The sequence below is a fragment of the Micromys minutus genome (genome assembly GCF_963924665.1).
Source record: "Micromys minutus genome assembly, chromosome: 4".
NCBI lineage: Eukaryota > Metazoa > Chordata > Mammalia > Rodentia > Muridae > Micromys > Micromys minutus.
In genome coordinates, this window is record NC_137973.1 from 23,640,168 (window position 1) to 23,662,044 (window position 21,877).

The window sequence follows — 21,877 nt, forward strand, 5'->3', positions numbered from 1 at the left end:
ACAGAATCCCATGTGACCATGTGGTACAAATTAACTCACAACTGAAGCCTGAGATTGTGCCACTTCTCTGAGCTGTGGCCAGTTTTTACTTTGTAACACTGGTACATTCCTTCTTCTCTATTATACATCCCCTCTCTCCACAACAAGACCATCAGTAAAAACACTGGAGTTCATCATGCCTCTGCTGGTTGGCTGTAATGTGGGGAGGTACTCTGTGAGAAAATACTCAGTGTTCGAGATAGAAAGCCCACTTGACATTGTCTTACTAGGGGAGTTGCACTGAGCAACCGAGGAAGACAGGGAGAACCGTCTTTGAAATGTAAACTAAATCTGGTTCTTATTTTTAGTTTTAATCATTTATAGTAATGATTTTGAACAGAGTTTCAAATTATACAGGCTTAGGCATAGATCAGAATTGGAAACAAATTATTTCAACTGTCATTGTGCTCGGAGGAGGCACTATGGGTAAGTCCATAAAAACGCAATGGATAGTCAGAGTGTAGACCCTGAGCAGAGCTGTGTGGCCTAAGGTGTCTGTCTGACTGTATAGGAACTCATGAGCTGCACAGGATATTGGATGGGCAAGCATTTTCAGTTGTTGCCTTAATCTAGGTGTGCAATGGTTTTTGTGGGTTCAGTATAACTAGGGCCCTAATTTTAGAATCATCTGTCTTCTTGAGAGGCTAATGTTATTATATGGGAAAAGTGTAGAATGCAGTTTTATCATCTTTAGCTTTGGCTTTAAACTTTTGTTGCTAGATAATGAGGGTTCCTTAAATTCAGGAACATGCTGACTTCGCAATCAAACTATAGCAAAGTGTGGCTCCTCCTAAAATAAATTTTGGACAAATTGAAAACTCTGCAAGATTTGATATAGATCAAAATTGGCACCAGGTTATTTAGTCCTTATACATTGGGATTGATTTGTCTTTTCTTTTTCCTTATTAAAGGTGAAACTACCACCCCTCGGGCCATTCTCACAGGCCATGACTATGAGGTCACCTGTGCTGCTGTCTGCGCTGAGCTGGGCCTGGTGTTAAGTGGTTCCCAAGGTAAAGTTGTAGTTTCTTCAAAGTGTTGGCATCTGTTGTCATATTAATGTGAACAGAAATGAGGTTGGCCCTTGTTCTCTAACGCTCCAGTCTATTACGGTAGCCAGACAGAGCTGCTACATACACGTTAGTTAAAAGTCACATTACTTAGGAGCAATGGCACACTTAAAGAATATTCTTTAGCCCTTGGTCTAAACCTAAGGATTCTAGGTACGCTACAGACTGCAGCGGTTGGTGTTCTAATCTCCATGCAGCAGGAGCAAGGAACGTCTTTATATGTTTGGTTATTCCTCTGACCTCCAGTAGGCTGAACAGGACTTTACCGTATGTAGGCCTGCATCCATGCCATGTCACATGTGTAGAGGGCAGATGACGTGTAAGAAGTGGTTCTCTTCTTCCACAATGTGTGGGTCCCAGGAATTAAAATCAAGCCATCAGGTTCAGCAACAAGCCATCTCGACAGCCCCCAACTCTGCTTAACTTCCTGATTTCAGAACGAAGTGGCCTCGGGTGACAGACACAGGGGTGGAAAGAACTCAAGCTCGTTTGCTGGATGGATGCACATGCTGCTAGCACTTGCCTGGGTTTAGAGATGCTGAATGCTCCTTCCAAGAGCAGGGAAAACAAGTCAGGACCCACCAGCAGTTCAGTGCCTCTGCCTCCACCTGCCCGTCTGCCCATCTCTCTGTAAGGGGGACTGAGCACAGGACTCTGCCAGCGTGTGTGTGTCAAGCTCAGAAGCAGAGTGTTTGAGTCACTGTCTCTGTGGCTTGAGCTAGAGTAGCGAAGCTAACAGGCCAGCATGAATACTTAAAGTTCTGCTTTGAAAAACGGAACTGGTCAAAGCACTGCAAAAGTAATATGATTCCTTCGACTGTATTTAACCCACATTAAACCTTAAAATTACTTATTATAGATCATCCCTGCTTTGCACAGTAAAATGCCATGCAAACAGAAATCACACAAAATTATCTGAGACTAAGACATTGCCTTGGTAGGAAGCCCCCCCCCCCCCATGGTCTAAAAGTTTTTGTGTCAAATCAGCCACACAGCCAGGCAAGGCACACACCTTTAGTCCTAGCTCAGGAGGCAGAGGCAAGGGGGGATCTGAGTTCAAAGCCAACGTAGCCTACGCAGTGAGTATCTAGACAGCCAGTGCCATCTAGACCTTATCTCAAAAACAAAGCTAAAAGCAAACCCAGCCCTGCAGTTTCATGTCTTTGAGAGACGGTTCTCAGGGACAGGAGAACAGCGCACCACTATTTGGCTTGAATACCTACGTATCTCTTCTGTGCCTCGGAAAATTGTTGATCCTCTTCTGAGCTTCTCACTTTTCTTTTGTTTAAATGTCATGAAATACCCTCTAGGGTTCCCCAAGGTGGGGCTTTTTATAGTTTCATTTCTTCTGGACATCAGCAGCTCTGTTATAACCACTTTCCTGAGTTATGCCAACAAGTGTCCTTTGTTCATTTCCTGGCTGCATGTCTAGTGTCTAGGCAGTGCCCGGAGCTGACTCTGTTCTTCTCTACGAAAAACTCCATTTATATTCTTTCTTATTGAAGTTCATCCTTGTTGACCAATTCCCTTTTCTGGTTACCTTTTATAAAATGCCACATGGGTTATCACCGTTATCACCTTGAAAGGAGTAGGCAACAAAGCTGCTGCTACTATCTGCATGTGACTTGAACAACAGATACTAGTTACTGATGTGTCTTGTATGCTGTGATGTGAGGGCTTCTGAGTGCCCAACTGCTGTAATATGCACGTTCACAGACTGAAGAGCTAGCCGTGAACTGCGCTGGTACAGCTGCTCTGATAACTGAAATCTGGACTGTGCTGTTGTGATGCTAGTGTTACTTGGGGAGTTGGAACTGAAGCCTATGTGTGCTGACACTATGCAGAAACAAATGTGATCCTGTGGCATTTGTTGGAAAACATTAAAGACTTCTAACCCTTGAATAGCCTCACAGAAGCAGAGAGCCATCCTTTCCAAAGGCACGCTTCAGTAGCCATGTAGGGAGCAAGCGGTGATGAGACCAGGAGCAAGGCAGGGCACATACCCACGTTCTCCCAACACTTACCACACAAGTTTTTGTTTCCCTTACTGTGCATATGGTGAGTGTACAGTAGAAGCAGAAAAGCTCTGGTGTCTGTGTGTGTTGGGGGCGGTGCTCAGCTAATGCCCTCGGTTCTCAGCCTGGGGTGTCCCTGGGGAAGAGCCACTGCTTGCTTTCGGGATATCAGGGAATAGCTCAGTCAGTGCTATAGTGGTCGGAGGAACCCAGTGTTTCAGCAGCCAAGCTGTGGGCAGTGGAAAGGAAGCTGCCCTGACTGGCTGCATCTGCTCTGCCCAGGCTCTCCAGGAAGGGCACCCCTCAGCCTTCCTTGAGGCTGCTCTGGGATTGGAAATGTCTCCCTTTGGGAATTCTTCTAGCCTCTCCCCACTCCTGACTTAATAATTTTATAAAGTAACTTCCGTCTCTGAGGAGGACTTGGCATGAAGAACTTGGCTTCTCAAGCCTCCCAGTGGAAAGTAGGAGCTGCAAACCTAAGAACCAGGTTTGAAAGTAACCGGCACGAGAGCTTTCTGAGGGCTGTAGATAACCGCACCGTGGCACTGCAGGACCCGCCCATTTCTAGTTCCCTTCATTCACAGATGCTGTGGCTTGAACCCGGGCCTTATGCTTACCACTACCATGGAGCTACACGGTCCACCCTGTCTGTGTTCATTACATAATTTTGCCTTTTGTTCTCTTCTCAGAAGGGCCATGTCTCATACATTCCATGAATGGAGACTTGTTAAGGACTTTGGAGGGTCCTGAAAATTGCCTGAAACCAAAACTCATCCAAGCATCTCGAGAGGGTCACTGTGTCGTCTTTTATGAAAATGGCTGCTTCTGCACCTTCAGTGTAAATGGAAAGCTGCAGGCCACCGTGGAGACTGATGACCATATAAGGGTGGGTACTGTAGGCGCCACATCGTTCATTCGACTGGGAAGCTTTACTAGTAAAGAGAACAAGTTCACTGAAGAAACCTAATTTTGAACAGCCTGGGGCCTCTGTCCCATGCTATAGGGACACTATTAGCTCTCACGTAGAAGCTCAGAGCACCTCGCCGAAGCCTAGAACCTTCACTGTGGCCATGTGCAGAGAGCATCCACTGACTGATGTCCCATAGCTGATACTATCCATGACATTTCCTCTAAGTGCTACCTAACTCAACTCGTCTCTAAGACTCACTGTACACCAATGCTGAACTAGATTCTACCTAAAACTAGTTTCTCTTTACATTGGAAAAGGAGGGAGTCCTTGTGTATTCCTGGGGTCAGTAGCTGATATCTACACCAAAGCCAGCCATGTTAGAGACCTGGGCGTCAGAATGACAGGAGCTACTTTGCCTTCTGTCTGAAAGAAGTGTTAAGCTAGTGAGCAGCAGAGGTCTTTTACTTCCAGCCCCCAAGACATTAGAGGGTGAGGAGGAAGCCAGGATGTTCTTTGTGGATAGTTTTCAAGGTCCCTTCCTTAAATGGGAATGGAAGAGTCAAGCATGGTGACACACGCCTATAATTCTAGCACGTGGGAAGCATAGGCAGATAGGTCTCCATGAGTTCAAATCCAGCTTGGTCTACAAAGACAGGTCCACGACAGCCAATGCTACACAGAGGAGCCTGTCTCAATAAACCAAAACAATAAAATAACATAAAATGGGAATGGCGGTGATGTGACCCATGTACGAGGGCATTTGAGTGGCAGGCACGTCAAAGGGTGGCACAGACCACTTCTGCACAGCTAACTCATCATCACCGCCTCCGGGGCCTTCCACAGCATTTCTCCCAGGCATAGTCCCACTGCCTAGAATCTGGATGTGAGCAACAGCAGTTGTGCACACAGGCAGCGCAGATCCAAAACCAAAGGCCCCAGATGCTCTGGGATCCAGGTTCTCAGTCCAGTGAGCACTTCTCACTTGCTGGTTGTCCAAGAATTACTTCGGCCTCAAACGGTGTGCGAAGGCAAACTCACTCTGCTTTTATTTCTCCCTTATTTCCCATAATCCACCATTTAAGCCAAGTACACATCAGAGGCTTCTCTCCTTTCTTTACAATAATAATGTTGATAATCTGTCACTCTGAGCTATGATTATATTGTCAGCTACACTAATAAATCTGTAAAATAATTTAAAGCTATCCACTGACTAGAATAGTTTCTGTGGCATTCCAGTTAGTCTAGAGGCTGTGGGAAGGGCCCTGAGGCAGCAGCAGGGGACTCTTGTGACTTGTTCGCTCTCTCAGGCCTCTCCCCTGTACCCTGAAGCTATCTGTTTTTTTTCCCCCCTGTGAAATTCCCCATTGGATTTTAGGCCTAAACAATCCATTGCTTTTCCCCAGCATGCCTGCACTTTATCATACTAACTTGTAAGTGGCAACCATGTGATTAAAGTGAGCTAGCCGAGAAGGAGCCCTCTTTGTCCAGGCCTCCAGAGGCTGACACTTTCCCAGCTAAGCACATTAGGAGGCAGGCAAGGAAACAGCAGTCTTGGAATCCAAGACACACAAAAATAAAAAGAATTAGTCACCAGCCCAGACGAAAAATTCCATTGCTCTGAAATACCAGGCAGCCTGGTAACTTGTACACTAATCACGGTTTCCCACCTACCTTTTCCCTGATTGCTCACTGGCGCTTTGGTTAAAGACGATCACACCGTACTCAGTTGTATACTATGCAGGTGTGATGAATAGCTTAGAAGTAAGCAGGCAGTCCCTCCAGAAGAACAGGGTCACACCATAAGGTCTAACCACCATTTCCTCTGAGAGAACTTTGCTTTTTACCCAGCTGCTGTGGCCTGCTAGCATCCTCAGGCACCAGGGCAGCTGCAGCACCTCCAAACACTTGAGATCCTAGCCCAGGAGACCTGGATGCTGAAGAGAGGGTTAGAGTAAGAGCCAGTGACAGACTGCACTGGAGGGAGGGCCAGTGCAGCACAAACCTGATGAGGAAAGTAGTGGGTCCCCCGTGAGAAGCTAAGAAAGGTTTCAACCTTGGGAGGCACCAGATTCATACGATATTCTAAAGGTGGCATGCATCTTCAGAGTCTCCATTCCACTTCATTCAAGACACCAGCAGGATTAGAGATTCTTATTAAAGCAAAGAACTGAAGATTGCTGGGTTTTAATAGGGAAGACTCATCAGCTGGTTTATAGGTATGTCAAGTGGCTGATGTCCTGTTCTTCAGCGCAGTTCCCAGGCCCCCAGACTGCTGTGTGTGGGACAAATGGGAAAGACTGACTTTTATTCACAGCAAAAACTCATAATAGTGTGGGTCTAGTTAATGAGACTTAGTAGCAGCTAAGCTATCTTAGTTCTTTTAAGATGTATCTCTGTGTTCTCAAGAATCAGCGATGTCCAGTAGACTACTGACAGTTGGCTTCAGTGGGAGCTGAGTTTCTCTAACTAAAAAGAAAGTCAAAGAATAAGGATTTAAGGTAGTAATACTGAAGTTGTGGTGCAAAACCAGGGCAGCTTACTCTTCAGGGGTTAGCAGTGCCCGCACCCACCTTATGCCACCAGCTGCTGTTAGAAGAGTAGAAGCTGATGGAGAAGCTAAAACCAGCTGACAGTGGGCAGGAGGCTGAGGCTGTGGAGCAGGGTCTCCTGTCAGGGGAGAAGACACCTGGTTCTAGGCTTCGAGGGCTCCATATACTTTGTTCAACTACTATGAAAGTGGTCATAGGCAGAGGGGTTTCCTGAGTCCTGTCAAAACCTTATTTATGAACATTTATACTAAGAATCCATAATATTAATAGAACGGAATCTTTCTCAACAATTAAAAAATGTAGAGCTGGAGAGATGGCTCAGTGGTTAAGAGCAATGGCTGCTCTTTCAGACGTCCTGAGTTCAATTCCCAGCAACCACATGGTGGCTCACAGCCATCTGTAATGAGATCTGATGCCCTCTTCTGGTGTGTCTGAAGACAGTGTACTTATATACGTACGTACATACATACATACATACATACATATTTTTTAAAATGTAATAATGAAACTGGGATACAGAACAACTAATACCATGCCTGCCAGTATGTCCCTGACCTGGGAATGCTGGTGCTGGCTAGGAGTCTCAGGATATGGAGACCAGAAGATCAAAAGTTCAAGGCCACTCTCAGCTATAAAGAGTTCAGGGCCATCCTGTGCTCCATGATACAACATTTCTAAAAAACAGTCACATAAAATGAAGAAATAAGCAGTCTGCATTCTGCCCACAGGCTTTCTTAGGTAGTGAAGGGATATTACAGAATATATTTTAAAAAATAGGTCTCAAGCCAAGCTTACCTGCTCATCAACCTAAGAGCTGACCATGAGGCGGGCTGCAGTACTGGGGTCCTGAGGCCTGACATCCTAGGGAGCTGTGGCTTCAGTAACACCCAGTACTACCCAGCAGCTGCCGGTGTTTGTCTTGGTCAAGGACGGCAGTGACTTAGCTCAGTATGGAAGTGCCTCTACGGGCGCTGCAGAGTGTGCTGGTCCCACCCATAATGTGCTCGTCCAAGTACTTGCAGAACTGAGTTTGTGGCACAAAACCCACAACACTGGTATTACCTAGTCTTGTCCATGTGACTTGTGGACAGTGGCAGGACTTCCGTACTTCGGTATCCTAAGAACTATGGATTTCTTCCACGCTGTGCCATGTGCCATGCCCCCACTGACTGCTGCTGTCTCACAGGCCATACAGCTGAGCCGAGATGGGCAGTACCTGCTCACAGGAGGGGACAACGGAGTGGTGATAGTGCGGCAGGTGTGTGACCTCAAGCAGCTCTTTGCCTACCCAGGCTGTGATGCTGGAATCCGGGCCATGGCCCTTTCTTTCGACCAGAGGTAAGTAACACCTCATCTGCCCCGGGGCACTGAAGACTGGCAGGAATCACTTTAAGTGACCTAGGGCTGGTGGAGTACTAGAGTCACCTGCACAGCCTGAAGAGCTAACTACGGAGTACAACCTCCTGACGGTTCTTAGATAAAACCGGGCTCTCAAGAAGAGATAGGATTCAAGCCACAAAGACTGAGAAACTACCATCACGCTTGTCACACGTTTGTGTGTGGTATTCACACGTGCATGTATGCATATATTCACACAACCCCAAAGTTTGCCCGTTCACCCGAGATAGCTCCTGGCTTGCTGTGGAGATCCCATCTCTGCCTCTTGAACGCTGCATATAGGTGCTGGGATCCGGACTCTGGTCCTCACAAGCTCAGCAGGCACCCCACTCCCCAAGTAATCCCGACAGAGCTTTCTATGTCTTTAGCAAGGTTTTTAAGGGCTGTAAATATTTGTACTGTAAAATACCCTTTATGTCTGCCTCTGGAGAGATCTGGTTTTATATCCTAAAACATCCCAAGTTATGGATTTGGGAAGATACTGTTTATCTAACAACTTACACTTAAAATAGTCATTTTTTTTTTTTTTTACTTCTGATTTTTCTTATGGTAACATGTATAAAACTTCCCATCTGAACTACTTCTGATGCAGTTTTATAGCATCAAGTACATTCACCATGTTGAGCAGCAATCATGGTCCCTATAGTCTACAGAACTCTCCATCATTCCAGAGTGCCCGTGCACAGGGCTCTCCCTCCTCCCTCTTTTCCCCCTCCCCCTCACAGCCTCAGCCCTGCTCACATCCATCCTCCCTCCCTCTGAACTTGCCTTTTCCAGGCTCCTCTTCTACACAGAAGCTTACAGGATCTTTTTAGAGCTGGCTTGTGTCACTCAGCATGTTTTCAAGGTCCCATGTTGTGATGTGTCAGAATCCCGCCTCCCCTCTCCTCACAATCCCTCTGAGTAGGTGCCTAGAACTGGAATGGGGCCATGTGGGAATTGTAGTATCCTGAAGCATTCCTGAACTGCCCTACAATTATGCATTGTAACCGGTAGTGCAGATCCCTGACATCACCCATGGTGTGAAGGGCTCTTTGGCTTCAGCAGGCAGCCTCTGCTTTGTCTCCCCTCTTATCAGTGGACTTTAAATGTAGTTTTTTTGAGGTACATTTTTTTGCTCTTTTCCTGGATTTTTCTTGGCCATTGGGCATTGAGGTTCACATAAAATTTCAGGTGAGTTTTGCGTTGAGAAGCATCACAGGAATGGGGTGGGGACACTGGTGTCCAGTCCACTGAGGACATAGCCTCTAGTCCATGTGCACAGTGCTTCTGTTTGTCTCCCGGCCATGTCTGGTCTTCAGTGTATACGCTTTGTCTCCTTGCTCAAATGGATTCCTAAGGTTTTTGTTTTTTTTAATGCCACTGCAAATGTTAATTGTTCATTTCTCTGTGTAGAGAGTTGCTGCAGGGCATTGGGGTGTTTACCTGTGCTCCCCAGAACTCTGTAGTTGAGATTGAGTTGAAGGCAGCCTGGGCTAAACAGAGATCCTGTCAAAAGATAAAACTAAGCAACTGATTTTTCTGAATTTATTATTAAGCACTAACAATTTTGAGTTGACTCTTTTGGATTTCTACATGTAAGACTGTGTTACCTTGTGACAGGTAATTTTCTCTTTCCAATTTAAATGCACCCCTCATTCCCACCTTGCTTAGTAGCTATGTTGGGACATCAAACATTAAATTAAATAAAAGCAGTAAAGGCTGCCATCTTTATTGTGTTCTAATGGTGTAAAAATTCATCTTTCCACCACTTGATAAGATTGTTAGCTGTGGCGTTTTTCATAAACACTCTTACTTGAAGTCATTTAATAGTAAAGAGACTGAATTTTGTCATTTGAGATACACATAGGTCTTTTATTCCCGTAATAATCTCTAGTGTATTCTACACCTTGATCTATCCTTATATTCCAGAGGAAAACCTCAGTCATGATATTTAATCCTTATAAGACACTACTGGCTCTCTTACTCTCTTGTTCTTCCTCCCCTCCTCCCCCCGTTGGTCTGAATGTTACTGGTCTTTTTCTTTCCTCCTCCTCCTCTTCCTTTTTTGGCTTTGGTATCAGGAAAATGGTATGCCCTGGGAGTGTTCCTTCTATTCCATCTTTAATTTCCCTTAAATTCCTAATAGGATTACCACACTATGCGGCCTACAGTACTTTACTAATTACATCTGTACACGTAACCTGGGATGCTTAATTTGTTGGTGTGCAATCATTATGTCTCATCTTTAGCTCAAGCTGTATTAGTTCTGCAGATCCTTTCATCAACCCTATTTCTGTTACTTCCTTAAAATGCTCCAGCTTTAGGTTCAGCTCGCTCTGTTTGTCATTAATGTCTGAAGTTAGGCCAGTAAGACTGTTTTCTAGTGTATTTATGGCTACACCTTTCCACTCCTCTCTGTAGTTGGTGTACTTTGTTTAGTTTTAGATACATTGGTAATGTTCATCCATATGCATTTTCCAGTTTGCACATTGTTGGTGACTTCTAGTTATGGTCATAAAAGATGCTTTGCATGATTTCCCATTAAATCATTAAAACTCGATACAAGCTTTATCCCAGAGATTATTCCATCTTGTCTTAGGGGTTTATTGGTGTAAAAAAGCACCACGACTATGGTAAACAGTTCAGAGGTTTAGTCCAACGTTGTGGCAGGAAGCATGGCTGTAATGCCCGCAGCTGTGCTGGAGAGGCGCTGAGAACTCTACATCTGACTCCACAGGCCGCAGACAGCACCTCAGAGCCCACCACCAGTATCACAACTTCCTCCAATAAGGCCACACCTCCTAATAGTGCCACTCCCTGTGAGTTTAGGAGGCCCATTTTATTCAAACCAGCACACACGTGTACTAACAAACCACAAGTATATTTTGCTCCTGTTGGCTTGGTGTTCGGTCTGTGGCTTGTGTACTTTTGAGGATCTTATCCATCTGTCTGGTTATTCTAAGTAGGGTTCTAATCCCTCCAGCTGACTAGAGAACCATCTATCATTCCCTTTCTTTCGGTGCAGTTTGCCCACATCATCCTGGGGCTCAGTGTGCTGTGCTAACATTGTCACTGTCTCTTGCCACAGTGCTTTTGACTAAGGCCTTCTGACATGGCCACTTAAGTTCTCTTACCACTTGCCAAGAATTTTGTTTCTCATTTGCTCAATCCACTTGTTTTTCTAAAATGTGAATATCTGTGCACTACACATACTTGGGTTGTTTTTTTAATCCATTTAGCCAGGTTTAATCTCTACATGTAGATGACCTGTTGTGGGAGGACTTGCCATTTGCAGGTTGGTTCCATGTGCGTAAGAGTTTGATCTTTGTTTCCTCTTCTGTACTGATAGGTTTTAGTTTCTAGTTTCAGTAAGAAGTACAGGAAGGCACTCACTGTAACTTCCTAAGAGCTGGCCCTGACGGAACTGTGCAGGGGTGGGGCTCAAATAGCAGAGCTCCCCCTGGCTGTTTTCCATTGTCCCTGTACCATCTTCTCAGGACAGGAGAGCAAACAGCTCCTATATTAGTGACCACTACATCAGGTCACTGTGTTATAAGGATCAGGGTCCTACAGGCAGCATCCTCTCCCCCCCATCTGACCCCCCTTCCCTCCCTCTTGACTAAGTGTGCTTCTTCCAGAGGCAATTGCTGCCTGTGGACACGGTTCTGTTCACAGGTCAGTGACAGGCTGCACACTCCAGCAGTATCCGTACCTTTCACAGACCATGGATGGTCATATTTCAGTCACCAAGAAAAGGGTACCATAGCTGTTGCAGGCAGCAGGAAATACACCTCCGTAACCAACCCTTCTTCACCTTTCTCCTAGGTGTATCATTTCTGGCATGGCTTCGGGAAGCATTGTTCTGTTTTACAACGACTTTAACCGCTGGCATCATGAGTATCAAACCCGCTACTGATGCTGACAAATGCACCGTGGTCCTGTTTCAAACATCATTCTGTAGAAATAGCTATCACATCTGAATGTAACTTAAATTTGCTTGAATAAGCAAAATATTTTTTAAAGTTAATTGCTATTTTTGTAGACTTTGCTTGACATTTGTGGGGGTGGGGAACAGCAAAGCAGAAAACTGGCTGCTGGTTTCTGTAGTTTAAAAAAAAATCTATATTTTTAGTCACAATGAAAAATCTATTTTCACCAATTATGGATACAGACAGTGGAACAAATAATCCCGATAATTCTTGCTATTTGTGAAAAACCATTTCCCACTTATCTATAATCTTGAGAAATATGATTTTAGCAATAGGGAAATGGGTTTAAATACTGGGACAGGGGAATTTATTCTGTACTGGGTCCTGTATTTTTCTAGACAATTGTGCTTCTTCAGTGCTGACATTTCTAGGGTTTTAATAGTAATGTTTAAATTATGATATGTAATTTAAAACAACTCAGTGAATTATTTCTATATTATTCTTCTTCTTCAAGCATGTGTTAGACCTAGAAAATGATGGTTTGGGGAGGCTACTCTATTTTACCATGTGTTAAACAACAAAGTTCTAAGTTATAGCAATCACAAATACTCACTGCTTTTCCTGATCTGTTGTCCTCATGGCACAGGGTGAAATGATGGAAATGCTCTTGGGCTCACAATCTTTGTAATAACCAAAGTCTGCCCAAGGTCACCAGTGCCCTGCTAAGAGGCAGAACCAGAGAGGCCACCCCGTGACCACTAGCCCACAGTCCTGGCCCGAGATCAGAAGCGAACAGGCACTATGTAAGCAGCACCCACCTTACTTACCCGTTTGTTATGAAACCATCTCTACCTTGTTTTTGATTAGTAATTTGTACCAAGAAACAATGTTATTTTGGTGGCATTTAATTCTACTTTTTCTAGTAGATTGCTGTATGGAATTCTGTGAAAATATTTGAGCAAAGGTCTGTATTGCATAAATAAAATCTTTGTATGTTGTGAACTTGAGTGGACACTGACATTCTGCCCTTGCTTCCTGTGTAGCTTTCCTGAACCTCTTTTCTCCCTACACACGTAGATGCTCTCTAAAGCAAAGATGTAGAATGACAAATTCAGTCTGACAGAACAGAATAAAATGAAACTCAGATATAAGTTGTTGGAAATGTCATTTCCACCCAAACATTTCAAACATGGCTAACTACTCACAGAAAAATGCCACCCTCTGGTTCTGCTCTGTAATCACAGAATTAGGGAGCCTAAGACAGGAGAGTTTTGAGTTTAAAGCCTGCCTGAGCTGAACATAGTGAGACCTTGTTTCAGTGGTGAAATAAGGCATTCTTAATAGCTTGGGAGTTTGGGGGGGAGAGATGTGGCTCAGCAGTTAAGAGCACTGACTGCTCTTCCAGAGGTCCTGAGTTCAATTTCCAGCAACCACATGGTGGCTCACAACCATCTATAGGGGAATTTGATGCCCTCTTCAGGCAGGAGGATGTATATGCAGCAGAGCACTCATACAGTAAATTTAAAAAACAAACTCAAAACTCACAACTAGCCATGCATTGTGGCACTTGCCTTTAATCCCAACACTTGGGAGGCAGAAGTAGGCAGGATCTCTGGGTTCGAGGTCTACAAAGTTTCAAGACAGCCAGGGCTATACAGAGAAACCCTGCTTCAAAAACAAAACGAAAAAAACAAAAAGAAACCCAAAGGTAAACTTACACCTGAGACAGGTCTTGCTATGTTGCCATGCTACTGTCAAGCTTCTGGCCTTCTGTCACTTCACCAGCTTGCTCATATTGACTGATACTCCTAACCCTGGCTACCACAAACCAGAAAACAGAAATTGCTCAAAACACAGCACATCAAGTTCTTCTCTTGAACAAAACAGTGTGTTTGGGCTTTCCTGCGGGCCACATCCTCTGAAACAGTCCAGCTTTTCCAGTCAGGGAAGATGACACATTGGAAGCCCCTGAAGTCTCCACGATCCCATTCCTGAAACATGAAGTGAACCATTTTGTCTCAAGTTCAGGATGTTTTTCCTTGCCAAAGCTAAGCTTCTCGGGGAGTTGGACAGGGCTTGGATTTGATCATGCCTGCAGGAAACAACAGCTGCTCTACAGCTTTGGACTTGGATCATTGGGAAAATGAAGCTGAGTCCTCCACACTGACAGGTGTGTCAAGCTTGCCAGATCACCCTATGGATGATCTGCATAAAATCACAGAGATGAAGACATCTGGACCCCCGCCCCACAGGAGGCCTACAGAGCAGCAAAGGCCCAGCCCCACCCACCATTAAAGGGCTCCCTTCAGCACATGGCAAAGGTAAGTGGTTTCTTCCCCTTGGATATGCAACACTCAAATAAGGTTGAAAAACTTAGTACATTGTGTACCTGTATGATGCCTAGGCATTCTCAAGAGTCTGAGTCCTTCAGAAAGTGGGAGAGCCTGCTACCAGCCCACAGTTAGCATCTTTATCTCTGCATTGGAATCCAACTCACTGTAGTTCCTACCATTTACTGGAGGCATCCAAGGGGGAGAAAAACATGTCTGCTGCCTTCACAGAACATCATGAATCACCAGGACATCAGTGTGCCTAGAGTTCATTTTGTCAGGGTTTTGTTTTATTCTGTTTTCCTAACAATCTTCGTGTGCCAAAGCTTCAAAGCCTTCATGGCTCCAATGTCTTCTCAAGTTCCCACAACAGAGCTGCTCTGATAGGAAGGGCTGCCCGGGCCCTGCAGCCATCCCTGAGGTGGTATGAAGACAACTCGGTAAGCAGTGACTAGTTCCTGGTGGATAGTCATAGCCGCTTTCATGCCTGGCACTTCCACTTGATTCACACTCAGAGCTCAGAGTGCATATTTTAATTTCACACCCAGGCTTGGATCAGAGCTTTAACCTTCTATCATTTCCCATGAACCTGTTTTGCTTAGTATGATAGACGGACCTTCTCCCTAACCTGTTACACATCATATCACAAGAAACAGAAAACGAAACATTCACCTAGAGCTAATATTAAGAGCCGTTGTTTATCCATGCAGCCAGACTCAAGTGTGGCAGCTGCTAGGCCCATGTAACTTTTACACACTTTTAATGTTCAGAGTCCAGATTGGAAGGTACTGTGAATGTAAACACACTTCAGATTTCAAACACAACACACAAAGTAAAATATCATCCAGATTTTTTTTGACGTTGGTTATGTGATGAAATAATACTTTGGATATGTTTAGATGTTAGGTTAAATAAAATATGCCACAAGATGTGCTTTACCTGTTCCATTTAAAATTTTTAATATGGTACTAAGATGTTAACACAGTGGTATGTATTGTATATTTCCATGGGATGGTAAACTGCTCTATTATTTTTCTACAAGACAGTTATCAGCACTTTTCTCTCAATATGGTCACTCTGTCCCAGACTGTCCCACCTCCTAAGTCACATATTACCATCTTAGCCATGATGAAATTCTGAGAGTTTTATCAAATGCATTTGGTGAACACATGGAACACATTTCTATGCCCACCACCTTTTACAAAGGGAGGCAGAGATAGAGGATGGAGCAGGAGACCCCGAGCTTTAGCTGTGGAGAACATTAGGTGCCCACCTGCATTTTTCTGCTGCTGCCATTCCAAGTTTAACCTCTCTCCACATTAATCCCTCCTCAGGAGAATGAGTCTGAATGAGCATGTGCCATTCTTTCAGCAGGACCTGAGCAGCCAAAAATGAAATACCTGTATTTAATTCGGATCATGAGAACAAAATCATAGTGTCTAAGTGTTTGCACAGCAAACCAGACAGAGGAAGTGTGTGTCTCAAACCTTTACACGGGATCATCTGCCCTTCTGACCCTCACTGCCTGAATGAACACCATCATCCAAGCAGTGGGGCACGGCTACAGCTGTCCACTCCTGCCAGCTCCTGGGTCTTTGGCTGTGCTGCTTCTTGGCTCTCCTTTCCCTTGTGTTCTTCTCTAGGTTTCTGAGGGATCCTGCCCATCAGGAAGAGACTGTGAGGCAGAGCAGTTATGTGGGTTTCGCTGCCTCTCTTGGCCTCCCATATGACAAACAGAAAATCACATGCTGAACAAGAAGGGCTGCTCTTGGGACTGAAGAGTTGGCTCAGTGGTTAAGAGCACTGACTGCTCTTCCAGAGGTCCTGAGTTCAATTCCCAGCACCCACATAGTGGCTCACAACCATCTATAATGGCAGCTGCTGCCCTCTACTGGTGTGTCTGAAAACAGCTACAGTGTACTCATACATTCATACATAAAATAAATAAATCTTAAAAAAAAAGAAGGGCTGCTCTTTGATGGCATGGGCGGGAACTGCCCCAGTCACACAGTCTTTAGCTGAAGACAGAGAGGCAGCTGCAGTGGTTGGCAGCAGACCCCTGCCCCAGCTCCTGCTCTGTCTTTCTCCTTCCTTTGCCCTAGCTCAACCCCTAATGCAAGTGAAACACTCACTAAGACCGAAAATTTTCCTTGGCACTGGACGATGGCTCAGAGGTGACAAGCACTTTACTGTTCTTCCAGAGGACAGTTTGGTTCTCAGCACCCAGGACTGACAGACGGCACACAGCAGCTCGAAACGCTGCCCTTCGTGGACATTTGCATCCACGGATACACATACACATGATTAAGAATACATCTTTCTTTGAAAACCTTGTTCTTTAACCAGTTAGTGAAGAGACACATGCCAGTGTTCTAAGCTGCATCTTGGTGTTCTTGAACACATCTTCCTTCTGTCTCTGACATAGCTATGAGGCTTTGGGTGGAAGCCAGGGTCAGCTGGTCCATCCACCGTCTCATTCCCTAGGCAACATGAACCAAGAGATCCAGAGCCTGGTCGGTGGCTGCAAGGTTAACTGGAGCCACAGCTGAGCAATGTTACAAGCAGAAAGAAGGGCCTTACAGGGAAACTTGTAACTCATGAGACACAGAAAAGCAGGACCTCATCCAGGACAGGCTGGACAGAGCTGTTCAGCCATGTTCTTTCCTGTTACTGTTCCTAAGCACACACTCTGAAAAGCCTGCTTGTTCTGATGCTCTGGTCACAAGATCCCGCACCTGTGATCACATACACGTCAGCAAGGCATGGATCTGTGTGTTCTTCCACTAGAGACCCTAGACACTGGCCCATGAGGGTCTGGACCAAGGACAGGTGCTCTGATCACGTGCACTTTCCATAACAACCACACAGAAACTCCACCCACCCCGATGGCTTTTCTGAAGAGGGACAAGTTTATTGCAGGTTGGGGATACCTGGAGAAGGCAAAATCTAACAGTGAGAGTGAACCTTGGGGCACACCCATTTTGAAGACAAGCAAGTAAAACAAATACAGTTATATACAATTATTAAAAAGAGTGGGGTGGTGGAAAACAGGGAAAACTGCCAGCAGCCTTCCAGAAGGTTGGTCACAGGACATTCAAGGAGCACCATGCGCCCCAGTCTCCGCTGGGTCTCAGCAGACCTGCAATGAATGGCTTTCTGCCTGCTCTTGTTAAAGAGCAAAGGTGAGAGGAGACTCTGGTGATGATGACACAGCAGAGCTGACCCTGCTCTGCCAAGAGCTGCTGCACATTCTACTGAAAAGCCCACAGGCCAACTTCATAAGCATTTCCTAAAACACACATAGGGAAAGTTAGGGGAAACTGAGGGCGTGTCTGCTAGGTCTGTGAGCCCTGCACCCCAGCAGGAGGGGATCTGCTTCCTGAGGCATCAGAATGCACTTCCCAAAGTCAGGAATCCTGGAGGCAAATGACCCTCTCAAGTACTCACTTCTATTCAGAAGCCAAGTGCCTCAAGCCCCTAAGAGGAAGAGGCCATGTTGACTCTCGAAGAATAAAGGAGCCATAGCTGTGTCCTGAGAAGGGAGCACTTGGAGTGAGTGTCCTTCCATAAGGAGAATTCTAATTCATCCGATGCACTTCTATAAAAAACAATGTAATTCCAGATAAAAGTTGCACATTCTCTGGGGAAAGCAGCCAAATGTCTACTGAACTAAAAAACACAGATGATTTTAAACGAGTCACTCCAAATATGTCTTCTCCATGACTGACAGGGCCAGGAACTAGAGCCCAAAGTGCATGGGGCCATGCTGCACACTGGCTCCAGGATGCCCCAGTTCTGGTCACAGGCAGTGACAGGACATGCCAACAAACTGTCAAAGCAGCAGTCAGGAGAGAGAGGCTCTTTCAGCCAAGAGTGGACGAGGCCTGGTGAAGAGGTGGCCTTCCTGGCACGGTGAACGGCTTTGGCCTGTGTACACAGAGTTCAGTCTCGGTGGCGGCGCCAGGTCCCTGCCAGATCACAGCCAGAGGTGGCTGGAGGACAAGGGGACCTGGGAGACTCCAGTGGGGGAGGGACTGGCGAGGTCTGCTCCCTGGATGGTTTGCTGCTGTCTTGGCAGTGCTTGCTGCAGAAAATCTGCCCCTCTTTATCTAGAGCTGTGTTCTGGGGAGAGAGCAGCAGAGAGAACACATTAATCAGGCCTGGCTCCATCACACTACCAGGATCAGAAAGCGAGACACAGCATGCACAGGACGCAGAAACAGAAGAGGAGAAATATGCCAGGCTTCGGGCAGAAGCCCAAGGGGACAGAGCCCTACCCGCACCCAATCCCAGCAGCCACCCTTTGCCTTAGCTCTTATCAAAGCCTGTGCTGGTGGCTGGAGGCTGGGGGGAAGTGGTAGGACACACCGCTCTAGAACCATGCCACCTGGCCGACACACGGTGGCCCAAGAAGTTATGCACTGAGTGTCTTGCTTATACCCTTACCCAGGAGTACTGGGATGGTCACCAGTTTCTGCCAGCTAGTACTCTCAACTAAAGAAAGTTACCTCCCCAGGAATATGGTACTCATGTGTCATAAATAAAAGATGCCCTTACATCCCAGAGTGTATACAATATGCCCAGGAATCCACTGGGGTAGTAGCAGTCACATGCATCCATCCTCCATGTCCTTGCCTGCCCCTCTCCCTATGAGGGAAGCCTACTGATGTCTTCCTGGTCTTATTCATCTGCTCACCTCCTCAAGGGTACAGAGACCCTGAGAAAAACGCACTTGCCTTCTGACCCATCCTGGGGATACCCAGGCATGGAGTCTTCTTTGCCTCACTGGAGCTTGTGTGCCCTAGGTGCCAGCAACTGCCATTGTACTAGGTTCACTACAGATGGGGGACTGTGGGTCAGCTATAAGATGGAAGGACCAGGAGGCATTTTGCAGCCTAACTCCCGTAGGCTGAGGAATATGCCATAGATAATTCCAGTACAGATTAACAAACGAGCAAGCAAAAGGATGGAGAAAACTCATGGCAAGTCTTCCCAAGGCCACCTGCTGGTGACCTCCAGGCCGTGCTCCCCATAACCTTCCGAGGACAGTGTCAGCTAATGGGGTAAGTGGGGAAAGCCTGGTCTGAAACTTAGCTCTTGAGCTACAGGTGTCAGCCTAGACCACTCGCCCCCAGCAAGAGATACAGTCAGCACTTATCCCTATCACGGACTTCCTTCAGGTGGAAGGAAAGCACACAGCCCTGATCATTTCCCCTCTTCTCTTCTGGCCCAGAGAACATGAGCATGCGTGGCAGAGGGAAGCTCGCGGTGCATTAGTACGTACCATGGCCTTGGACCTAGTCAGGGGAAGCAATGCAGCGGCGGGAGAGGCAGGAGGGGAGAGAAGCAGGGACAGAAACTAGACTTACTTTCAACAGAAGCGACATGGTTAACAGTCTTGTCTGTCTTAAATAAGGAAAGAATCCCAAGTACCGCATCCACCCCCCCCCCCCCCCAAAGTAAGCAGAGAGCCTCTGAGTGGGAAAAAAATGTATTCTTTGACTAACATTTCTCCCTCTGCAAGAGCTTCCAAGGAGGTGTCTTGTCATTCCCTTCTCTGCCACAAGATGGCCCCTTCTGGCCTCTGAGGATCTCCCCCCACCCCCCAACCCCTCACTGGGACAAAGCCACCTCCCAAGTTCACTGTCCTCCATCAGTACACTAAGCATTGTCAGGAAAAGCTAAGCCTCTCTGAAACTCCTTCTGATATGACCGTGTTCTCATCCTGGAGGAGGCTGATAAAAATGCAGCTCTAGACGAAACACTAAGACCTCGTGAAGGTGCTCATGTCCTGCTGTCATTAGCAGAAAGATGCCCTTCAACCTACGGAAACAGAACTGCTGGGTCCCGCTCCTGAGCAGGAAACCAGACTTGACAAGCTAAGTCTAACAAAGCTCCCCAAAAGCATGCTGGGCTGGCCAGAAGGAGATCAGTGGGTTCAGCAGGAAGCTGAGGGCCCGGAGTCTGAGACAAGCATGCAGCCAGAAGTTAGGTGTGGCTCTCATGAGCACAGTGTGTTGAATACCAGGATTTGCTTCGGGATTTCCCAGAGTCTCAACTGGGGAAAGAAGCAAACTCTGAAGTGTCTCTCAAACTGTCAAACGAAATGCAGACAAGAGTGTCACTTCGGGGTCTTTCCCCTGAGTCAGCCCTACCCTAGCATTCTGTTCACTGGAGCCTTGGGCACCTGCTTTGGGGAGGACAATGAGGTGGCAGGAGACAGAAGGACAGAGGTCATGCAGCTGCAAACACCTGCTCTTCTGCTACAGAGAGTAATGTAATGACAATACTCTCGTGCCAGAGGCAGGCTTTTTGTACTTATTTTAAATATAAAAAACAATTTAAAACTGTCCTCGTTTGTCCAGTCATGATATATATGACACAGCGCCCAGAAGTGTGTCACAAGTTCTCCCCAGCAGTCACACATAGGCCCAGCCCTAACTTGGGGAAAGACAAGCAAGAAGCCTTTTGTTACTTTTAGGGCTAAGTCAAAGTTCGGCAGGCTGGCTTTTGAACTGCTGAGAACAGAGACCCAGGACTGTCTCCAGTAGATGCCCAATGCAGTGAGACCATTGGCAGTTCCCAGTGCTCAATCTGCAGGCTTAGGCCGAGAATGTGGTTAGCTGGATGTCACCAACATGTGCCGAATAGCTCCTGCATATACATCAACACGCAATTTTTATACAGTCACCTTCTTAAGGTTTGTTCAGTCTCAGGAACACTCCGTTAAAACTCAAGGCTCTGACATCTGACTAACTCCATTAGCAGGGGAAACAGCTATTTGTAAGTGGTGATAGGCACTCTGCGCTATTATCCACGGCACAGCTTACACAGCTTACCCTTGGCCCAAGGGAGGCCTGTCAATCATTCTAGACCCTCAGCAGAGCTTCCGTGGTCAGGAGGCAGAGAACAGGGCTAACGGCCATTAATTCCAGTGACCCACTGGATAAATTCTCCTAAGTGCCGGGCACAGGGCTGCAAAACTAACAAATCTTGGAAGATTGGAAAGCTAATTAACAGATAATATGAAATTCTGACTCCATCAAATTCTCTAAGACTTTAAATGCTGAATATATATTTTGGGAGGTTATGGGGCACACACACAGGCTGAGTACACACACAACCGCTGAGCTGCACCCCTGGCACAAATGCAGACTCTTGATGGCTTTCTCATGCACTTCCACACAAGCTGCCTACGACACTACGCATAGCACAGACGCACACTGCTTCTGCTCAGAGCTGGGTCTCCGAGAGAATCCCTGGGAAGTGTCCTTCTGCTGTGGGCTCCAGAGTGACGGAAGCCATAATTCTGTGACAGCTCAGCCTTTCTCCAGTTTTCAGTAAAACGTCGCTACAAAGGTAGGAAGCACCCCAAAGTCCTACAAGGGAGCACACAAGCTGTGTAGACTCAAGCTGTGTGGGGAGGAAATGGAGCACACAGATCCCAGCGGGGAGCACGGAAGTCTCCAGGACAATGGGAGGGAGCCTACCAAATGTACTATGAGCCTTGAAGGAAGGGAATATATCACAGAGAGCAGGGACCAGGAATGAGGCAGGTACTTAACCAACAGCAGAATATTTGTGTCCACAGGGGGGTGTGCACCCTGGCTTCCTGGACTCCCATGTTTTTCTGACATTCCTGGACTACACTGTGT

General features: G+C 46.3%; 2 protein-coding genes across 6 annotated transcripts in view; one reads left to right on the forward strand and one right to left on the reverse strand.

Annotated features, from left to right (window-relative positions):
* The window catches only part of LRBA (LPS responsive beige-like anchor protein), a 533,667-nt gene extending 520,773 nt beyond the window's left edge, over nt 1–12,894 (forward strand). For both annotated transcript variants that reach the window (XM_080915741.1, XM_080915742.1), the window contains exons 54-57: nt 951–1,052; nt 3,814–4,010; nt 7,770–7,921; nt 11,789–12,894. In XM_080915741.1, the coding sequence (XP_080771867.1) occupies nt 951–1,052; nt 3,814–4,010; nt 7,770–7,921; nt 11,789–11,879 (542 nt within the window). In that variant the 3' untranslated portion in view covers nt 11,880–12,894. The remainder of the gene's footprint in view (nt 1–950; nt 1,053–3,813; nt 4,011–7,769; nt 7,922–11,788) is intronic.
* A 5,270-nt stretch (nt 12,895–18,164) lies between these two features.
* Nucleotides 18,165–21,877, reverse strand: part of DCLK2 (doublecortin like kinase 2) — a gene marked incomplete at both ends in the record, with an annotated part of 121,600 nt that continues 117,887 nt past the window's right edge. For all 4 annotated transcript variants that reach the window (XM_080915098.1, XM_080915097.1, XM_080915096.1 and 1 more), the window contains one exon: nt 18,165–18,344. In XM_080915098.1, the coding sequence (XP_080771224.1) occupies nt 18,165–18,344 (180 nt within the window). The remainder of the gene's footprint in view (nt 18,345–21,877) is intronic.